General features: G+C 44.9%; 1 protein-coding gene across 1 annotated transcript in view; it reads right to left on the bottom strand.

Moving 5' to 3' along the window:
* Nucleotides 1-943: 943 nt before the first annotated feature.
* DNM1 (dynamin 1) overlaps nt 944-17,058 on the bottom strand; it is a 68,342-nt gene continuing 52,227 nt past the window's right edge. Inside the window, 8 exon segments of the mRNA XM_075772337.1 lie at nt 944-1,140; nt 10,046-10,143; nt 10,145-10,265; nt 10,675-10,916; nt 11,091-11,261; nt 12,508-12,519; nt 13,746-13,857; nt 14,499-14,608. Of these exon segments, the coding sequence (XP_075628452.1) occupies nt 1,080-1,140; nt 10,046-10,143; nt 10,145-10,265; nt 10,675-10,916; nt 11,091-11,261; nt 12,508-12,519; nt 13,746-13,857; nt 14,499-14,608 (927 nt within the window). The 3' untranslated portion in view covers nt 944-1,079.

Here is a 17,058-nt window from a genome sequence, read left to right as displayed (position 1 = left end):
TGGGGTTGGTTTTCCCAGTTTATACCAGGGAGAAATCCCACTTCAGCCTAAAAACAACTTCCAAGTAGGAGCTGGCTGTGTGTGTTAGACTGCAGTTAGGCTGTACTTCAGCTACAGACCTAAAAGACATCACTTGACAGAGAAACTACAACTCAAGACCTGCTTGCTGCATTCCACAAACAGCTAGGGCAAAAATACCTTTTTAAGAGCCAAGCAATTTTGTGTCAAAGCTCCCACCTTCTGCATGTCCAGTCACTGAAGCACCTCTGTGCATTTTCCTTTACAATGGAGAAAGGGAGTCAACTTCCACATCTGACAAGCTGTTTCACTCTACTGCAGCTCCCAGGCACCACTGTTGATGCAGATCTGTTGCACCTTCCCTATTAGTGATAGCACCTGCTTGCATGTATAGCTTTTTAAGCTCTATGGGATGAAAAGATTAGGTTATAATTAAACACAGTTTGAAAATCACCCAGAGAAAGAGCAAGAGAAAGAGAGATGGTTTTATTCTAGTCATGGAGACCTTCATTATACAGAAATGATAGTTTATTTCATCCAATAAACAAGAGTGACAGGTAGATCACAAACTGCATCACAGCTACTACCAGCACTGAGACAGTTTACCCACAAGTCTGGGGTAATACAATAACCCAACTGCACACTGCAGAGAATTTTAACAATCAGCTCAAACACTCAACATTGGGATTTGGTTAATTTTTTGGATGTGTGTGTGTGTATGTATATATATGTATATAGATATTCTTTCCCTACTTAAGTATTTCCTAAAATCCACACAGAAGCACAAATGGCTTTAAACACCTGGACATATATAGATTTTTTTCATCTTATATATATATTTATAGATATTTATAATAGTAAAGATATGTTTCTCATTACTACAATATACTTGTTTAACTCCTTTAAGCAGCTGGGAAAAAAAAAAACCAGTTTCACTACAATCACAGCTGATATGTGTGTGTCACAAAATACAAACAAAACAAGCCATGTGTGAGATTCATTCAGACCATTCCAGGACAGAACAGCTAAGAGGCAGGCAAAGAGTCTCAGAGGGAGCAGGCCTACATGTCAAATGGTGGTTTTGGGCTCTCCGGGCGGGAGGGACTGGCCTTACCCGGCCGGCTGGAGGTTAAAGACAAGAAAAACAAAGAAAAAAGGAAAAGGGAAAAAGGGGAGAAGTAGTAAAACAATAGTTAAAATACAGAAAGGAACTGACATCAGAACAATAGAGGATCCACAACAAAAATTAAGAGCAATAGCACTGAAATAAGGTAACTTAAATCTGATGCAGGCCTGGCTGAAAGCCTGCAATGCAGGTGGCTCATTTAGCTCTGGTAGAGACATGACATCCAAGATGTACAGGGTTGATATATTTTTAATTCTCAAGTTTTTTGATTTTTTGTTTTTTAATACATGTAGCATGAAAAAACCAAACCTTAAGAAGATGAGTTGCAATCAACAATGGTTACAAGTTTCCCCAAACACGTACCATCCACATGCAAGAAGAAAAGGCTACGGAAGAAGTCACCACAGTACCCAAAAAACACTGAAAGGTGTGCTTATTCAGAGCAGAAATATTTTCAACAAAACATTACACAGCGAACTCCCTGAAAACATTTGGTTGTCCGTTTGCAAGGGGGGGAGCAGCGTATCTATTCCCCTGTCCCTGCTGGGTTCAGGAAAGTCAGCCAAAAATGATGATGCAAGACAACTGCTGGCAGGAGCCAGTGCGTCACCAGCAGGATTTCCCCAGTTCTTTTAGGGAGCCAGGTGTGAGCAGGTCCATGTGCGCCCTGCACGCTGAGGTGCACGCGCTAGCTCAGACTTCACTCTAGCAGGACTATGCCGACCCATTGAGTTCCCCCCCTTTCTTGCTCTCCCTGCCCCACTTTGATATCAGGTTGATTGCACAGTTCCCAACATGAATTTTTGCACCTCAAAAGGCAAACTAATACACAGGACATTTAATCTGTTCCTAACGGTGTCACAGGTTTTGACAGTACTTTTTCTTCTAAGTCACACTTTTGTCTTCTTAACTACAAGAAAAGAAAATAGCTACAGATCAGCCCTAGGTGCTACAGCTAACTGATGCAGGCAGGACACTTATCCAGGCTAGACCAGGCAGATGAAGTTCCTGGATGGACAGCCACCACTTGGACTTAAGGATGTCCCTGCAGCTGATCTCTCCAAGGAGCCTGTGTACTTCAGGGATCCATGCCACTGAATGAAGGCTACTCTAAGCTTACAAAGCAATACAGGACGCACGAGTGAAGACGAAGAGCTCGATCACTAGGCTAGTGTTTTACGACACACCAGGAAGGGGTGGTGGGAGGCAGAGATGTGGGATGGATGAGAGGAGTGACTGTGGCTGTGGAAGGGAGGGTGGAATGGGGAAGCCGCCAGCACGGCATTCGTCGCCAGCTGTCTACAGCCTCGAGTTATAAATCTAAGAGGGACGGTTCAGCCGGTCGGATTATGGTAGGTCGAGTAGGTGAGGCGGGGCCCCTTCTGCTGTGAAAAAGCAGAAAACAAAAACAAGAGAACACACACTGTGGTTAGCACAGCAATCGCAGTCACAATCACAGATGCTTCTCCACCTCACCTGAGCCAGCAAGAGAATAAAACTTGAGGCACAAACTTCCAGAGCGCAACTCCACAAAGGAGACTTACAGGTTTCTATCAGGCCTCGCACTGGCCTTTCTGCACAGCATGGATCACCAGTAAAGCAATCTGCTGGACAGCCAGTTTTGCTTTCCCTCTGAAATTTGGAAGTGCACAGATTTATTGCCAGTGAGTGCACTGGCTCTGAAATGAGAGTTGAGAAGCATGGACAACAGTGAGCTCCTGTATCAAGCACATGACAGTCACACAGCATGGATGGGGTCCTCTGAGACGTGCTGCTGTCTGAGGTTCTTGGCTAGTTTGGAGGAGCACCTTCTGCCCCTGAGGCTACTGCAAGCCTGAGATTCCCTGCTCTGATACCTGATACTGATCTTTGATGTTGGGGGCAAGCTTGCTGCTTTCAGTTCTCTAGTTCTGGTGCTTGCTCAGCAAACGCAGCTTCTACTTACTTCAATAAAAGGAACTTTGGCCATTGCTACTCCACTCTTTCAGCTCTTTTAGTTGTACTTTAGCTAGGTAAGGGGCCAGCAACTTAAATGTCTGCCCTCTGCATGGATTAGATGTTCTAGGATCTTCTCTCCTTCTTGGGACTGGGGAAAAACAAAACCCCAGAAAATACAACAACCCTGCCAGGTATCTCAACTCATTACTCAAAAGACCACTTCAGACTCAGACTACAGGCTTTAACAAGTCTACAAAGAGAAAAAAAAAGTTCTGCAAGTTAGTGAGTCCAATCCATGTTTTTCCTTTAAAGCATGCTCCGTGCAGTGTCTGCAACCTGAATAGTATCATGATGGCATATCGTAATTTAATTGTTCAGTACCAAGCCAGAGTACTTTTAAAGCCCAAACCACCTGAAATGCAAAGAGCAAACCCAACAGGATGCAGACCAAGTAGAGAGGAAACATTTACACTGATCATACAGAACCAGGTGTCATAGAATTAGTGCCTGAACAATTCCACACTGACAAGCTTTAGAGAACCACCTGACTGCTGGAAATGAAGGCCCTCCCCCAGCACAGCGGCTGAGGGGAGGAAGGGAAGAAAGGCAGAGGAGGATATTTGCACCAGTACAGTCTTCTGAGGCAGGGAAGTCTTCATTTTGCACTGACCACCAGCCTATAATCATGGTGGTACCAGAGGAGCTATACTCCTATCAGTTGGGGCAAGCTCCCTCATCTTAGCAAATGAACCAGAGCAACTCTACGCTCTTATTCATTAGATCTCAGCAGAATTTATTACTCCATATCTATTAAGCTCAGATCTCAAAACAATTACAACCACTTGTTCCTTGCCTTGGGAAATGATACATTAAAAAAGCTTCAGACACTAGAACATTTCCAAATGTTATTTCCTTGACTGAAAGCGTCAACAGGGAGTGCAGGACCCCACTGTCATCATGCCTGCGAAGTTACTGCTCCTGTACAGCAAGTAATGGTAGGATTGAGCTAACCTGGAAATTACAACCACCTTTGGAAGGATGCTGAAGTAATATTAACTCCCAGAAGCAAAACTTGCAATTAGATGTTACAGCTGAGGACTCTGTGAACCTCAGCTTTGTGACACATGCAACCTGTGCATTATCTTTAAGGGTGCTCATGGTGTAAATGCAGTCATACCAACCATTCGATGGCTACTACTGTCATTGGAACAGTAACAGCACTTGAATTAAAGCCTTTACAAAACTTAAGCTCAACCTTTATTGAGATGCTGTTGCACTGTCACATGTGTTAAGGCAATTTTTGAGAAGCTTGAAGGGCTTTTTGCATTTCAGGAGTTTGGACAGGTTGTCCTAACAGACTCTGTGGATTTACATGAAAAGGATGCTTGAAGTCACTGGACTATGTAATGTGTTCTGGCAAGAGAGGCCACTCGACCCTACCAGAATAAATAGGGCTGAAAGGAGCACAATGTTTTCAGGTAGATGGGCTGCTTTTTTTGTAGTATACTGTGATTTTTGCAGACTCTTATTTCTCTCAGCACTCAGAGCATTTTAGGGTAGAGGCTGTCACCACCTTTTAAAGTTACAGGTTTTGTCTCTGCTCAGGTTTTCTACAGACCCTTGCAGAACCTGCCTGATAAGGTTACAAAAAGCTGAAAACTTTCCCAGCACAAAAAAGGACAGAGAAGTCTCTCAGGCAACATTTACCCCTGGAATGCTGCTTCAGTCTGTCTCACTACGTTGCTAGCCAAGCCCTTTTATATTACTGAAAGTCACTTTCCTCTGTCAGGACAACAAGGAATGAAGTTTTGCTGCTGGGGAAACCTGTGGCAGTCTCTAGTACATGGGAAGTAAGCCCTGAGTCCTGGCAGGAGCCTGAGGAAACCAGTTACAGTGACTGTCATGCCCCTTGAAGTCAGGCTTTCAAGCCATACCCAGACAGAACACTGAACTAAATGTATCTAAGAACCAACAGGCTAACAGAGAGTTCTGCTGCTAAGGACCTGAGATGGTAAAACATTACATTTATTCCCTTGGGCTGCAAAAGGTTTTGGGTGGGATTTTTAGGCTTTTTTGGTGGTGTTCTGATTTTTAATTTTTATTTCCTTGGTGCTCTTTGTGCCAAATTAAGAACAGAACGCCCCATAACAGCGAGTCCCAGAACAAGGCACAGACAACAGCAAGCCTCCTTCCTGAGGTTGTTCACCAAGATGCACATTTCTCGGGCTGCCAAGGATGTCTGCAGTAGGCAGAGTATTGGAGGAAACTGTCTGCTCCAACACCTCTGCAGTATGTCATCAGTGAGGCAGGCTGACAGATGACGTCCTCAAAGATGATGTCAATCACTGAACAATCACCACATCGGTTTAACATGACGTGGCACTTCTCAGCCCTAACCACAGTTATATGCAGCAGTAACAAACACCATCTGCTGCGAGATGGGGGCTGTGAACCCCCCTGCCCTGGAACAGGGGGTTGAACTTCCACTATTCCTATTAAGATAGGACTTCAGCACACACTCCCCACCCTCAGTTCTCTCCGCCACAACCAGCGGCAAGGAAATCTACAGAAGCTGCTGCTGCTCCACTCCTCTGTCAGACCTTTCACTTCAAGAAACATCCGCAGAGAATGGGAGAAGGGGCCCAAAAAAGCCACACCTGTCCTGTTCTGTTCTCTCTACCCCTTTGGCAATAAGGGCTGGAAGTTCCCCGGATTTAAAAAAAAAAAAAAATCAGGAGAATTTGCTAGATCTCCCTCTTCACACTCCCACTCTCAGCATTAACAGGACAAGGAAGAGTTCTTGGGTCAGCGCAGCACATGAGCCTGCCCCAGTACCCTGCCACATCACCAAACAAGTACAATGCTGCAAAGTGCAGGGAGAGATAGGAAAGGGAAACAGGCAGGAGCTCAGGGCAGAGTGGTGGGGAATACAGATCACTAAACCCTTCCTCTTGCAGGGGCAGAAGGCAAAGGAGAGAAGGCAGTTTGAAGAGAAGCAGAAGAGTAACCTGGAAGGTAAAGGGTCAAGTGGAGAACGAGCAAAGGGAGTTCACTTTTAACTGTGATGATGGGACACAAGGATAAACAGGGAACATTCAATGTCAGAGTTACCCTGCACTCAGACATGGAAGTCCTGATATTAATGACCCAAACTCCTCCTGCCTTCTATGAACACTAGGGACACGGTGAGGATGGGAGCACTTCTCCAGCCAGACATTAGAATATAAGAAGAGGAGTCTGAACTAACAGCTCCCCACGCCTCTATCTTGATCCTAACAGAGCCAACAAACCAAATCAAAACAGAGTTCATTCAGCTGATCTCCCAGTCAGTGTGGATATAAGCCAAACTAAAGACACACAGAGTTTAGACCTTGTTGCCAAAGCTCATTCCCCCATCCCACCTCCTCTATCTGGAAGCAGAGAAATAGTCCTCTAATAGCCTTAAGTCAGGTACAGAGGCTTTCCCAGCTCCTGCAGCTCAAACAGCTGCTCTGTCTCTGATCAGCCAGTTTTTCTGTTCAAGACTCCTCCCTTTATGAGATCCTGGCAGAGGTGGTTTCATTGGACAAGGGACTCTGTTACTAATACAAGAACTAGGCAGCAGAGGTGAGCCGCAGAGCAAAGTAATGGAGTATGGGGACACAGTGACTCATGCATTGCAGGGAGAGTGCAAAACGTACCGTGGCTGCCAGTCCTCAGGGGTCACTGATAGTGATTCTGAAAGACAACATGAAATCAACATAGCAGTTCAGACAGTTCAAGGCAGAGGCCACACAGACTGTCAGGAAGGTGGACCAGAGACATGCACTTGCACAGACACACATTCGTACGTCCCCCTCCAGAACACAGCACGAGTGTGCACTTCTGGGTAGGGTTGCACTCACCCATGCAGCACTTTGCACACACAATCACAGCTTCAACTTCACACGCATCCAGAACCCTCTTGTGCACAGGAGCATGTTGAAAGCCATCCATCTATTCACACACCTACCAGCCATTGCCCACTCACCCACCCAGCAAGTCCGCTTTCAGACTGACGTTCATTCCTGCCGAACCAGCAGTATCACTAGGTCTCAGCACCCGCTGGCTGGGCACAGAGGGCTGGATTTGTCTCTCACTGAGAACTCCTATCTTCCAACCAATGCTAGAGTGGAAACCAACAGCTCAGGAACGATTGCAGTCCTGAGTGCTACCCAAAAAGGGAAGAAGCAGGTGAAGACATATTTTGAAGGTCACAAATCATGGTATCAGCTACTCTGACTTCCTGAATAAAGTCATAAAGCTGTGTGAAGTCATGCTTACAGTGATGCTGATCACTTGCATCTTTTTCCTTACATGTACCAAAGAACAGAGAACCCATTAATGCCTTCAGATTCTTCCAATGGTTAAGTCATTCTCACTTAAACTTTCTTATTTCTCCTTTGAGCTTCCCTAAGGTCTTTCATCTACAGTTTACCAGACTATTTTAAATTGAAGATACTAAATACCTGGAGGAATATCTTCATAGTTTTCTTTCCCAGAGCAAATCCTCCTGCATAGCCAGTAGGTATAGAGTCCAAAGGCAATCCTTCATTGCACACAGGTAGGACCTTATATTGTAACTTTCAGCTCCCAAAAGTACGTATTTGGCAATGCAGACTTCCATAGTAGACTCAATAAATGCTAAGTACAGAAGCAAGATGGTAAATCTTGTTTTAAGTGTAATGACACGCAGGAAAGCCTTCCTGTGCTAGAAAATGGACCATGTGGTGTTCATACGTGAAAGCATGTGTCTATACAATTATGTTTATAAAAAAGTGGATCAACACTCATATTTACATTCGTCATCCATAAAACCAGATGCTCACACAAACTGGAGGCACAAACTACCAAACTTCTACACAGGCATCAGTGTGCATACACACGCAAAGTACGTCCAGCCGCCACCATGCACTTCCAGTTCACTACATAACACCAACTCCTACAGCAAAGCCCACTCATGCCATATGCAAGAGCTTTGTTCCTCACGCACATACACAATAGTGTAGCTTGGTTAGCAAGGGAAAAGATGGATATTAAAAAAGCAACAATGGAGATGGCATTCGTTCACCCATGGCAGAAGGACCCGAGTCCAAGTGCTAGCAGGGAACATTCTTATTCTATATACAGGAGAGGAAGAGAAAGAGTCCCTTGTCATTGGAAATTCTCCATTCATCAGTGAACTCAAATCACAAGCTGGTATCAGGATCCGGAGGAGTCTATGAACAACTGGAAGAATCAGAGAGGGGATCAGAGAATGAGCATCACTTCACAGCTTCTGGAATTACATTCTCAACTCCAGATCAGGGCAGTCAGTAGCATGCAATCCAACCTACCATCTCTCTTTCTAAAGCAAGGGATTGCTCAGTTAAGTATGAAACACTTTCTTCCTCTGCTCCAGTGCTGTTCCTTACCTTCCCCTAAACCCTTCTACCTCATACAAAAGGCAGAAAAGCCATTAGAATAGGCTACAACAGATTTCTTCAAAAAAGGCCAATTCATTTCAGCCCATTTGGAGAATCCCATCACGATGATCAGGTATATAGAATATTTTTTCATGAGTGAAGAAATGAAACTGAGTGAAAGAAGAAAGATGGAGACAGAAAGAAGCATAAGTATACTAAAAAGAAAACCACAAAGTAACAGTATGTGGAAAAGCAGGGTCACAAGAAGCAAGAGCCAAAATACACAGTAGAAGCATGCTGACATCCATAGGTGCCACCAGCAGGACTGCAGTCCCTGGGGCAATGCTGAGGCACGTGTGGACAAGTTACTGTGGGAGCTGCATCAAGGTGCATAGGGAGGGCTGGGGCAGAGGCACCAAGAAAGTAAAACCATTTGAACACACCAGACTCAGAAACCTGTCTATAATCTCTTTGGACTCATCCATCTCTGGGCTTGATACAGCCTAGCAGAGAACTCTTCCTCCTTCAAACAGGCAGCACCAAGTATGCGCTGGGGCACTATCAGAGGAGGAAGACTGAACTGCCTCTGCCATACACCATCACCACCCATTGGCAGGCTGGGTGTTTCCACAGAAAGTGGCAAAGCTTCAGGCACATGCCACCAGCACCCACTGGAGAAGAGGTATTTTCTATGAGGGAAGCATTCCCTCTGGCACGTCACCGGGGAGTTTCTGGTTATGTTCATTCTTTACTCTGCAATTACCTTCTCTTCCTCACAGGGAGACCAAGTACTCAACATAAAAGCACTCCCAGTTCCAGACTGCTTCCTAAGTCCTGTGCAGGAACACGTGCTTAGCTGCACAGGGGATAATCCCTTATTACTATGTTGAAGTGTGTTTGAAGTGACTGAACAGGAAAGGAATTAAGTTTCCTAATGGCAAAGCAAAGCTGTGTGATCTGAACCCTCTAAACTAGAAAATGTTCAAATTGATTACAGAAGCAACAAAAATGCCTAAAAAAAAAATCTATTTCCCTGCCAGTGATATTGCAATATTCTCCTAGCCAAAAAGCATCTGAACAGCTTAGATGAAGGTCTCTCCAACTCACCTTGAAGAACTCAGGGCCAGGAGAAGGGGGCAACTTCAGACTTTGGGGAGCCCTACGCAAAGGGGAAACTGTCACCCCAGTCCTGTGATTTTTCTGGTGATCACCTACTTATGAGTAGAGGTGTTGGTATGATTGCTCTAATAAAGCCCTGGGGTACAAGGTCCTCTTCCCCCATCCTTTGCACAGAGGTTTGTGCAGAGAAGAGGCTACCCCTCTGTTCCCGAGAGGTGCCTTGGCATTGCCTCATCTGTACAATGAGGTCTCAGTGGACAACAATGCTCCTGCCTACAGACCCAATTCAAATATCCAAAGACTGTACCCACACCATGCACTCCATTCTCCTTCTATGGCCCAGGCAGGCTGAGTGCTGTCAAGGCTGCTACCCAAAAATTGGGCACATCCCACCTGCGCAGAGCAGCATTTCAGGACTTACCTGGGAACACCAGGAGGAGCACGATTAGGCCGAGAAGGAACCTGAGGTGGGGGCCCAAAGGGATCAGGAGAGGCACCTGGCCTGGAGGGCACAGGGGGGGGCACCACCCAGCGTGGACCCACCAGCAGGAGGTGGTCCAGGAGCTGGACCTCGAGACCCAGGTCTGGCGGGTGGAACAGCGGGAGCTCTCCTCTGTGGCGTGGGGCTGGACGTAGGAGACCTGGCAAACAAACGGAAGAATTCAACTGCAACAACAGGCCTGAGATCCCTCTGTGTCACCATCAGGTCCCCGTATGCTGCCTTCAGTGTTCCTTCTCTAGTCTCGTGTCACCTTACACACCACCCTTTGGCTTTCAAGGGTCACACCAGGCTTCAGGTTGCCTTCAAAGCTACTTCAGGCCCCATCTAACAACCTAAGGGTTTAGAAGCCTCCACATCCTTTCTAAAGATGCAGCAGCCCTACATAGCTTTCAAGGTCTATGAGCCTCCCAACACAAACACCCAGAACTCTTCATCCACAGGGAGAAGAGGGGAAGAGAAGGACTCCCCTGTCTCAGTAGGAGGCCCCAGCTAGCCACTAAAGAGGCATCAGGCAGGTCTGTGAGGCTCTCCCCCTGAGCCTCTGGTACCTGCGTCCAGATGGTACGCTCTGCACCTGCAGCCAAGAGTCGTCCACCGGTGGGGGCATAGGGGTGCTGATAGTGCTGGTGTTGATGTCCCCAATGATGTTGAGGGCCTCTTTCAGGGCGTGGTACATGCGCAGCATTTCGTCACGTCGCTGGGCCTGCTCTGCTGATTCCTCCATCAGCGTATTTTGGTCACCACAGGAGTACAGGTTTGCCAGCAACTCCGAATGGATAAAGTCCTTGGTCTGTAAATGAGCACAAAGAGGGAATCAGTTTCCACCATCTTCCCCAGAACACTCCATTCTGTTGCCACCTCTTCCTCCTTCCAAGCTGCCTTCAGTTTTTCTCCATTCTTTCTCTCCCTCCCTATTTTTCCCCTTCTGTCTCCCTGCCTCCATTGACCACAGTGTGATAAGTACATTGTTTATCATGAGGTGCATGATTGTCTTCGGCATGAGGTCTCTGATGGTTTTGTTGACAATTGCCATGTAGGAATCCACCAGGTTCCTGATCGTTTCCACTTGTCTCTCCAGCTGAGGGTCCATGGAGTGCATGAAACTGTCTGATCCATTCTCCTCCGCCTCACTGGCCTGCACAGAAAAGAAGAAACAGATTGGGTCTTCAAATGTAACGCAAAATTAGCTTTTCATGATAGTGCTTAGAAAAAAGGAAAGACGCAGGAAGTGCATGCAATAAAACTTATTTAAACTCACATTTTGAGCTGTGATTGTCAATACACAGCTCAGCTTGTACAGACTTCTCCAGCTCAGATCTGAGGAGCTTTAACAGTAAAAGCTGCTGTCTTAGTAGAAAGTTATTATACAAAGGCAAAAGACAACAGGGACTCCTGACCAACATTCACAGGTTACGGCTCTAACAAATACTCAAAGCTGTATTTTTACTTTTAATGTTTATAGCTTCCTGGAAGGTTCTTCATCTGAGCTGGGTTTTCCATGCTCAGATACAGTTTAGACCTGGGAATCACTCACCATAGATTAAGCCTTACAGGCTCTCCAACACACTGCACCTTTATCCTCATTATACAAATGAGAAAACAGATACCAAGAGGTGAAGTGACTGCTCACCTCAGTCAGACCACAAGTAGATGGAATAACCTAGAAAACCTTCCTGATGACTAACTGCAAATCCCACATTGTAAGTCATAATTATCTCCTTTCACACCAAGCAGATGAATCTCTTCCTGTCTGCCTGAAATGCATTCTTTAGCCTTCTATAAGGTAAAACCTGGACTGTGCTGTTTGACAGCAAGCAATCACCAAGGCTCATCCATTTGGGATCAATTTCAAACCAGCAAAGCATAAAAGACTGCTGTCTTTTTCAATGCTTATTTTAAAAAACCCACTTTGATCTTACAAAGAAAAATCTTTATTTTAAACCATCCCAGTCTGAAGGACTTGCAGCAGTGTAGGAAATTGCTTATCTTTTGTTTTGGGGAACAATATATAAGAAAGGGCAAATTCTTTTGTTCATTTGAGCCTTTCCTGGGAAGATTTTACATAAGGAATGCAAGGTCTCAGTAAGAAACAAAGTAAAGGAAATGGATGTCAAACAGGACAACTTAAAAAAAAGACAGTCAAAAACCCCAAAAATAAGTTTGCACCAAGATTCAGAAATCAGACAAAAAGGGAGAAATAAGAAGAAAAAAAGGATAACTCGAACCAAGAACAGAAACAAACAGCAGCAATCCAACAGAAGGTATGAAGAGGGAGAAGAAGCAAATGCCTCTCAGGAAACTGTGACAAAAGGAAAAAAACAAGAGAGAACTATCCGATGAGAGCCCCAGGGGGCAACACAGGCAGAGAGGGTCAGACTTACTTTGTCCTTGTCCTGGCGGGCCAGTTTGAGCATACGTGGAAAAAATTAAAACAAAAAGGGATAAAAAATAAAAGATGACTTTTAGTTGGTCTCAATTTGGAGAAGATCCCATAATAGCGCTGAACAAGCAAAAGACCAATCCCACTAAAAATACATAAATACCTAGATTACCCTGGAAGAGGAACGAGTGAATTGTATAGCTAAACTGAAAATCAAAGTGGGACACTCTGCAAAGGAAATTATATTGTTAGCAACAAAGGACTATTTACTTCCCTACAATGGCTACATGTTATTTGTTACACAGGGTTTTGAGACACTCACAGCCTAGCCATCAGTGTTCCTGTGTCAAACCACCCATTTGCACACCAATAGATGGCACGTGTCCTTTACCAGTATGTGTTTAAACAGGCCCAGTCTGGTTCAAAGCCAATTTGAAGTCGTGTCACTGTTAAGGTCCAGTCCCCAATTCTCTCTTTTTTAACATCACAGTTTGTCAGGAAATGCTTTAAGGCAAAACCCCACAATCTTCAAGTGTAACAGGAAAGATTAATGCAAGAAGTCTATTAGAAGCAACAAATACAAACAGATAAGCAATTATCACTTTTCTAATGGGAAAACTATTTATAGCAGCTTCCTCTCACAGGGTAACAGGAAGGCTTTGAACAGGAACATACACCACAGTTTTCTCGAACATACTTTAAGCAGAGCATAATGCTGACAGCAAGTGTTGTGGGACAAGGCTAAGGGAAGAGATAAGAGGTCTTGCTAAAGTAGCATATTAAGGTATTACCAAGCAAAATAAAAATTCACAGAACATCCCTTCCTGATTGGGTGGGAAAAGGAATAGGAGAACAGCTACTAGTAAGCCAGGAAGCTCCTAACAAGGCTGTGTTACTGAAAAGGAATGGTGCCTTCCCTCAGCAGACACATACCACTTCGTGGTCAGGTTGTTAAATGTCCTCCTTACTTTGAGAGTTTAATGCCCACAAAACAAGAGAGCTGAAGGTTTTATCAAGGCAGTCTTCGCCTACTTTATCTCCCCTTTGAAGCTGCCAGTTACTTTATCCCAAGCTTCCTTAAAGGAAGCACCAGGACATATCAAAAACTTAAATTTTTGTTGCAAAATATCCTCAGCTCAGGAAAGCGACAAAACCTTCATGGACTTAATTTTTAACAGCTATCCTTCTTAAGATACACGCTGTGTTACTTCTCAGCCCATTATTATGGCTGTAACTTACCCCAACACGCTCTGGGTAGACTCCTGCACGCAGGAAGGAAGCCTTCCAGCTATCCACCTCCTCCTGGGTCTCACAGGCCAGCTCCAGCTGCCGGTAGTCCTTGTAAACATTCCTGAGAGGAAGACAAACATTTTATTCTTCTCTACTGCAAATCAGAGATTTGCCCGTATTTGACAAGTTTGCCAATGATCAGGGAATCATCCTATCATTTTAAGACAGAGACGCTTAGTCCTTTGCTTGTATCCTCATGACGACCCTGCAGAAGGGAAAGGAAATGAATTTTTTTTTTAATGAGCAAGTTTGATTGCCCTCAAATCAGTTGTGTGTTTCAACAGGGCCTGAAAAAGGTCCCCTTTTCAATTCTGCTCACTGCTAGGACTTCTCCACCCAACCTGGGTCCCCTATCTCCTATGGCTTTCCCTAGTCACTCACTAAGAACGTTGATTATAAACATATACTCCAGCCACTGCCAGCCCTGTTAACCACACCAAATAGCTGATGGCTAAGGTCACACTGCAAGCCATCCACTGGTGAAGAAAGAAAATGGTACACATCTGTAAGACTAGAAGGAATGAAGTCAGACTTCTTTTAAAAGAAGTCCCCTGTCTCCTCCAAAAACGGCTATCCTTAAAGGATAGCTGTCCAGGAAGGATGTGCATATCTCACCATACTCATCTCTACCCCCTCCTATCTCATATTACATAAATCCTGCCCCTAGCTTCAACAGCTTGGCGTGCTGAGACATGAGCATACCTCTGTTCAGTATTGAAGAGAGCAAAGATGTGCTTGCTGGACATGAACCCCTTCTCAACATCTCGGAGTTTCAGGTTATCCACCGGTAACATATACTTCTTCTCCTTCTCCTGAAAAAGGGATCAGTAACAAGTCACTCACTGCTCCAACAAAGCCTCTACCTCTACCAGCACGGAGGAGTCTATCAGCAATATAGCGTCCACATCACCAGGGAGGCATTCTTAACCCAGGTTCTCTGGTCTCTTAAGTCTGTGAGAAAAGGGGACCTCTAGAAACAAAAGTTTGCCCTTCCTGACTGTTTTTGTGACACGGCCCAACAGCCCTGCCCCATTAACTCCTCCAGGAACAGGCAGCAGCATGGCACTGTCCCAATTCCCCAGGTTGTGATCAACATTAAGGTCCTCACTCTTCCCAGCAAGGGGTCAATCAGCACCAAGACGTTCACCAGTCACTTGACACCCAGAGCAGGTCTGCCTGGGAAAGGCTCCTCATACCTCTGTTCTCAGGACAGCTTTAGTGTGTGTGTGGGAAGCACTGCCACTAGTCAGTAAGGGGGTAAGCAGCCCTCAGCCCCACTGTCACCATCTCAGTGTTTTACTTTTAATCACTACAAGCCTATATCCATGTTCAAGAGCCAGGCATGTGATAGAGAAGCTGGTTTGACACAAGTTATGGACTGTATCAACTTAAATTCACCTCTTCAGAAAAGCTGACTTTCCCACTTCATCCTATCACTGTCCTACACTCCTTTTAATGCATTAATTAAGCAATAATACATATGCATCAGAATATCAAAGAGCAGGTCTGGTTACAATAATACGGGTTACTGTAAGGTTACCTGAAGGCCTCCTGTGTTGAAAAAAATAATCAAGTAACTACGCTCATTAATGAAAATCTCATGCTCTGAATGACTAGAATCTCAAGCAACATAGGCATTTTAGTGCTTGGTAAATGTTAAAGCCAGTGACCAGACTCCGAGAGCTTTAACGGACCCATTTTTCAGTGCAACTGCACCCACAACCCTTCAGTGTGGTTCTTATGAGACATCTCCAGCCAAACACAGAACAAGGCATCCAAAAACCAGCCTCAATATTTTTTACCCTAGGTATAATCTTTTACCAAACTTGATCTTAGTTTTTACGTTCAGAAACTAAGTCAGAAATCATTCTCCTTGCATAGTCTCAAATCTGAATCTACAGCAAATTAACAGAAGTGAGTTTGGTTTAAAAGTCCCCATTTGGAACATCCTGTTCCAGCTGGGTATTATACCCCAACATAACAAAAGAGGGAGCCATCACACTGGTCTCCAAAAGGCAGACTGCAGCTCTCCGAGACTGAAATACAAGGCATACTTTTGTGTGCAAGCATGCATGTGTGACTGTCCCCTTGTGAGCATCCTGGTGTTTGTAGAGCTTTCTTGGCTGGAAACAACAAAACATGATTGCTGTCAGGGGAAACAAAAATGGAAAATAACTATGGTCAGTGAGCAAAGATCCTGAAGAGCTAGCTAGAAAAGAGGGGCAGGGCAGAGCAGCAGATAAGGATGACAAAGCTGCTGAGCTCAAACACCCAGGGGATAACAAGTCCAGCCTAACATCCTCTTAAGTTTCATCTAAATTGACTTAAGTTTGCTAAGGATACCAGAAAATCCAGAGTTCATACATACCCTGAAGATCAAGCTATACCAGTCCATTACAAAATTCATGCAACAAGAATATCCCAGAAGTCAACATCTAGAAAATAGAAGGGATCACTTGGGTAGCTGCCAAACTCTCCATTCTCTCTCAAAGATGCCAGGCTATGAAAGCAGGAGAGCTCTTCAGAGCAAATTTCCTTGGATTTTTAATACTATTGATCAGTCTAGATTAGAGGTGGGCAAGCATTTTTGTGATGGGACATAATTCAGCTAGGTACTAGACTCAGAGCCACATAGACCACCTTCAGGTTCTGTAAGCCACAAACAGCTTCTAGCTTTCTATTACTTTGGGTTATTATGATGGTTTAGGTTGAACTAGTGACCTAGAAGGGAAGTACCCCAACTGCTCAAGTCCCAAGGCAAGAGAGACCATCCCCACCGCCGTCTCACTTAACTGGAACTCCCTGCATCCACCTCACATAGTCTCTGGGCTGGTGAAAAAATAACTGATGTTAAAGTTGTCTGAGAAAAATCATTCTGCATTAGAACACATCATTCCATAGAAATTTAGCAACAGAGTAATTCTTCAGGAAAAAAAGTCAAAAGGTAAGGGAATCCCGTGTCCCAGAAACGGAAATACATGCTCTTTGCCAGAGCTTCTACTTTCACCCCCTCCAAGCTCTTGCATAAATGCTGCCGCGTGATCAAGACAACACTATCTCTGCATGCTGATTTTTCCATATGCTAGAGGAAAGACACGTATATCTGTCCACCAGCGTAAAACATCAGTCCTCTGACTCTGAGGTAGCAAGAGTAATCACATGGAAGACACCGGCGCAAGGCAAGAAACCCCCAACCCATGCATGCAGCAGGACAAAGCACACTGCAACGAGCCCCTGCCACTCTCCATCTCCCCACGCCTCC

This window comes from Balearica regulorum, chromosome 20 (assembly GCF_011004875.1).
Source record: "Balearica regulorum gibbericeps isolate bBalReg1 chromosome 20, bBalReg1.pri, whole genome shotgun sequence".
NCBI classification, from domain to species: Eukaryota; Metazoa; Chordata; class Aves; order Gruiformes; family Gruidae; genus Balearica; species Balearica regulorum.
The sequence above is the reverse complement of the archived record's forward strand: the minus strand, read 5'-3'. Positions and strand labels throughout refer to the sequence as shown.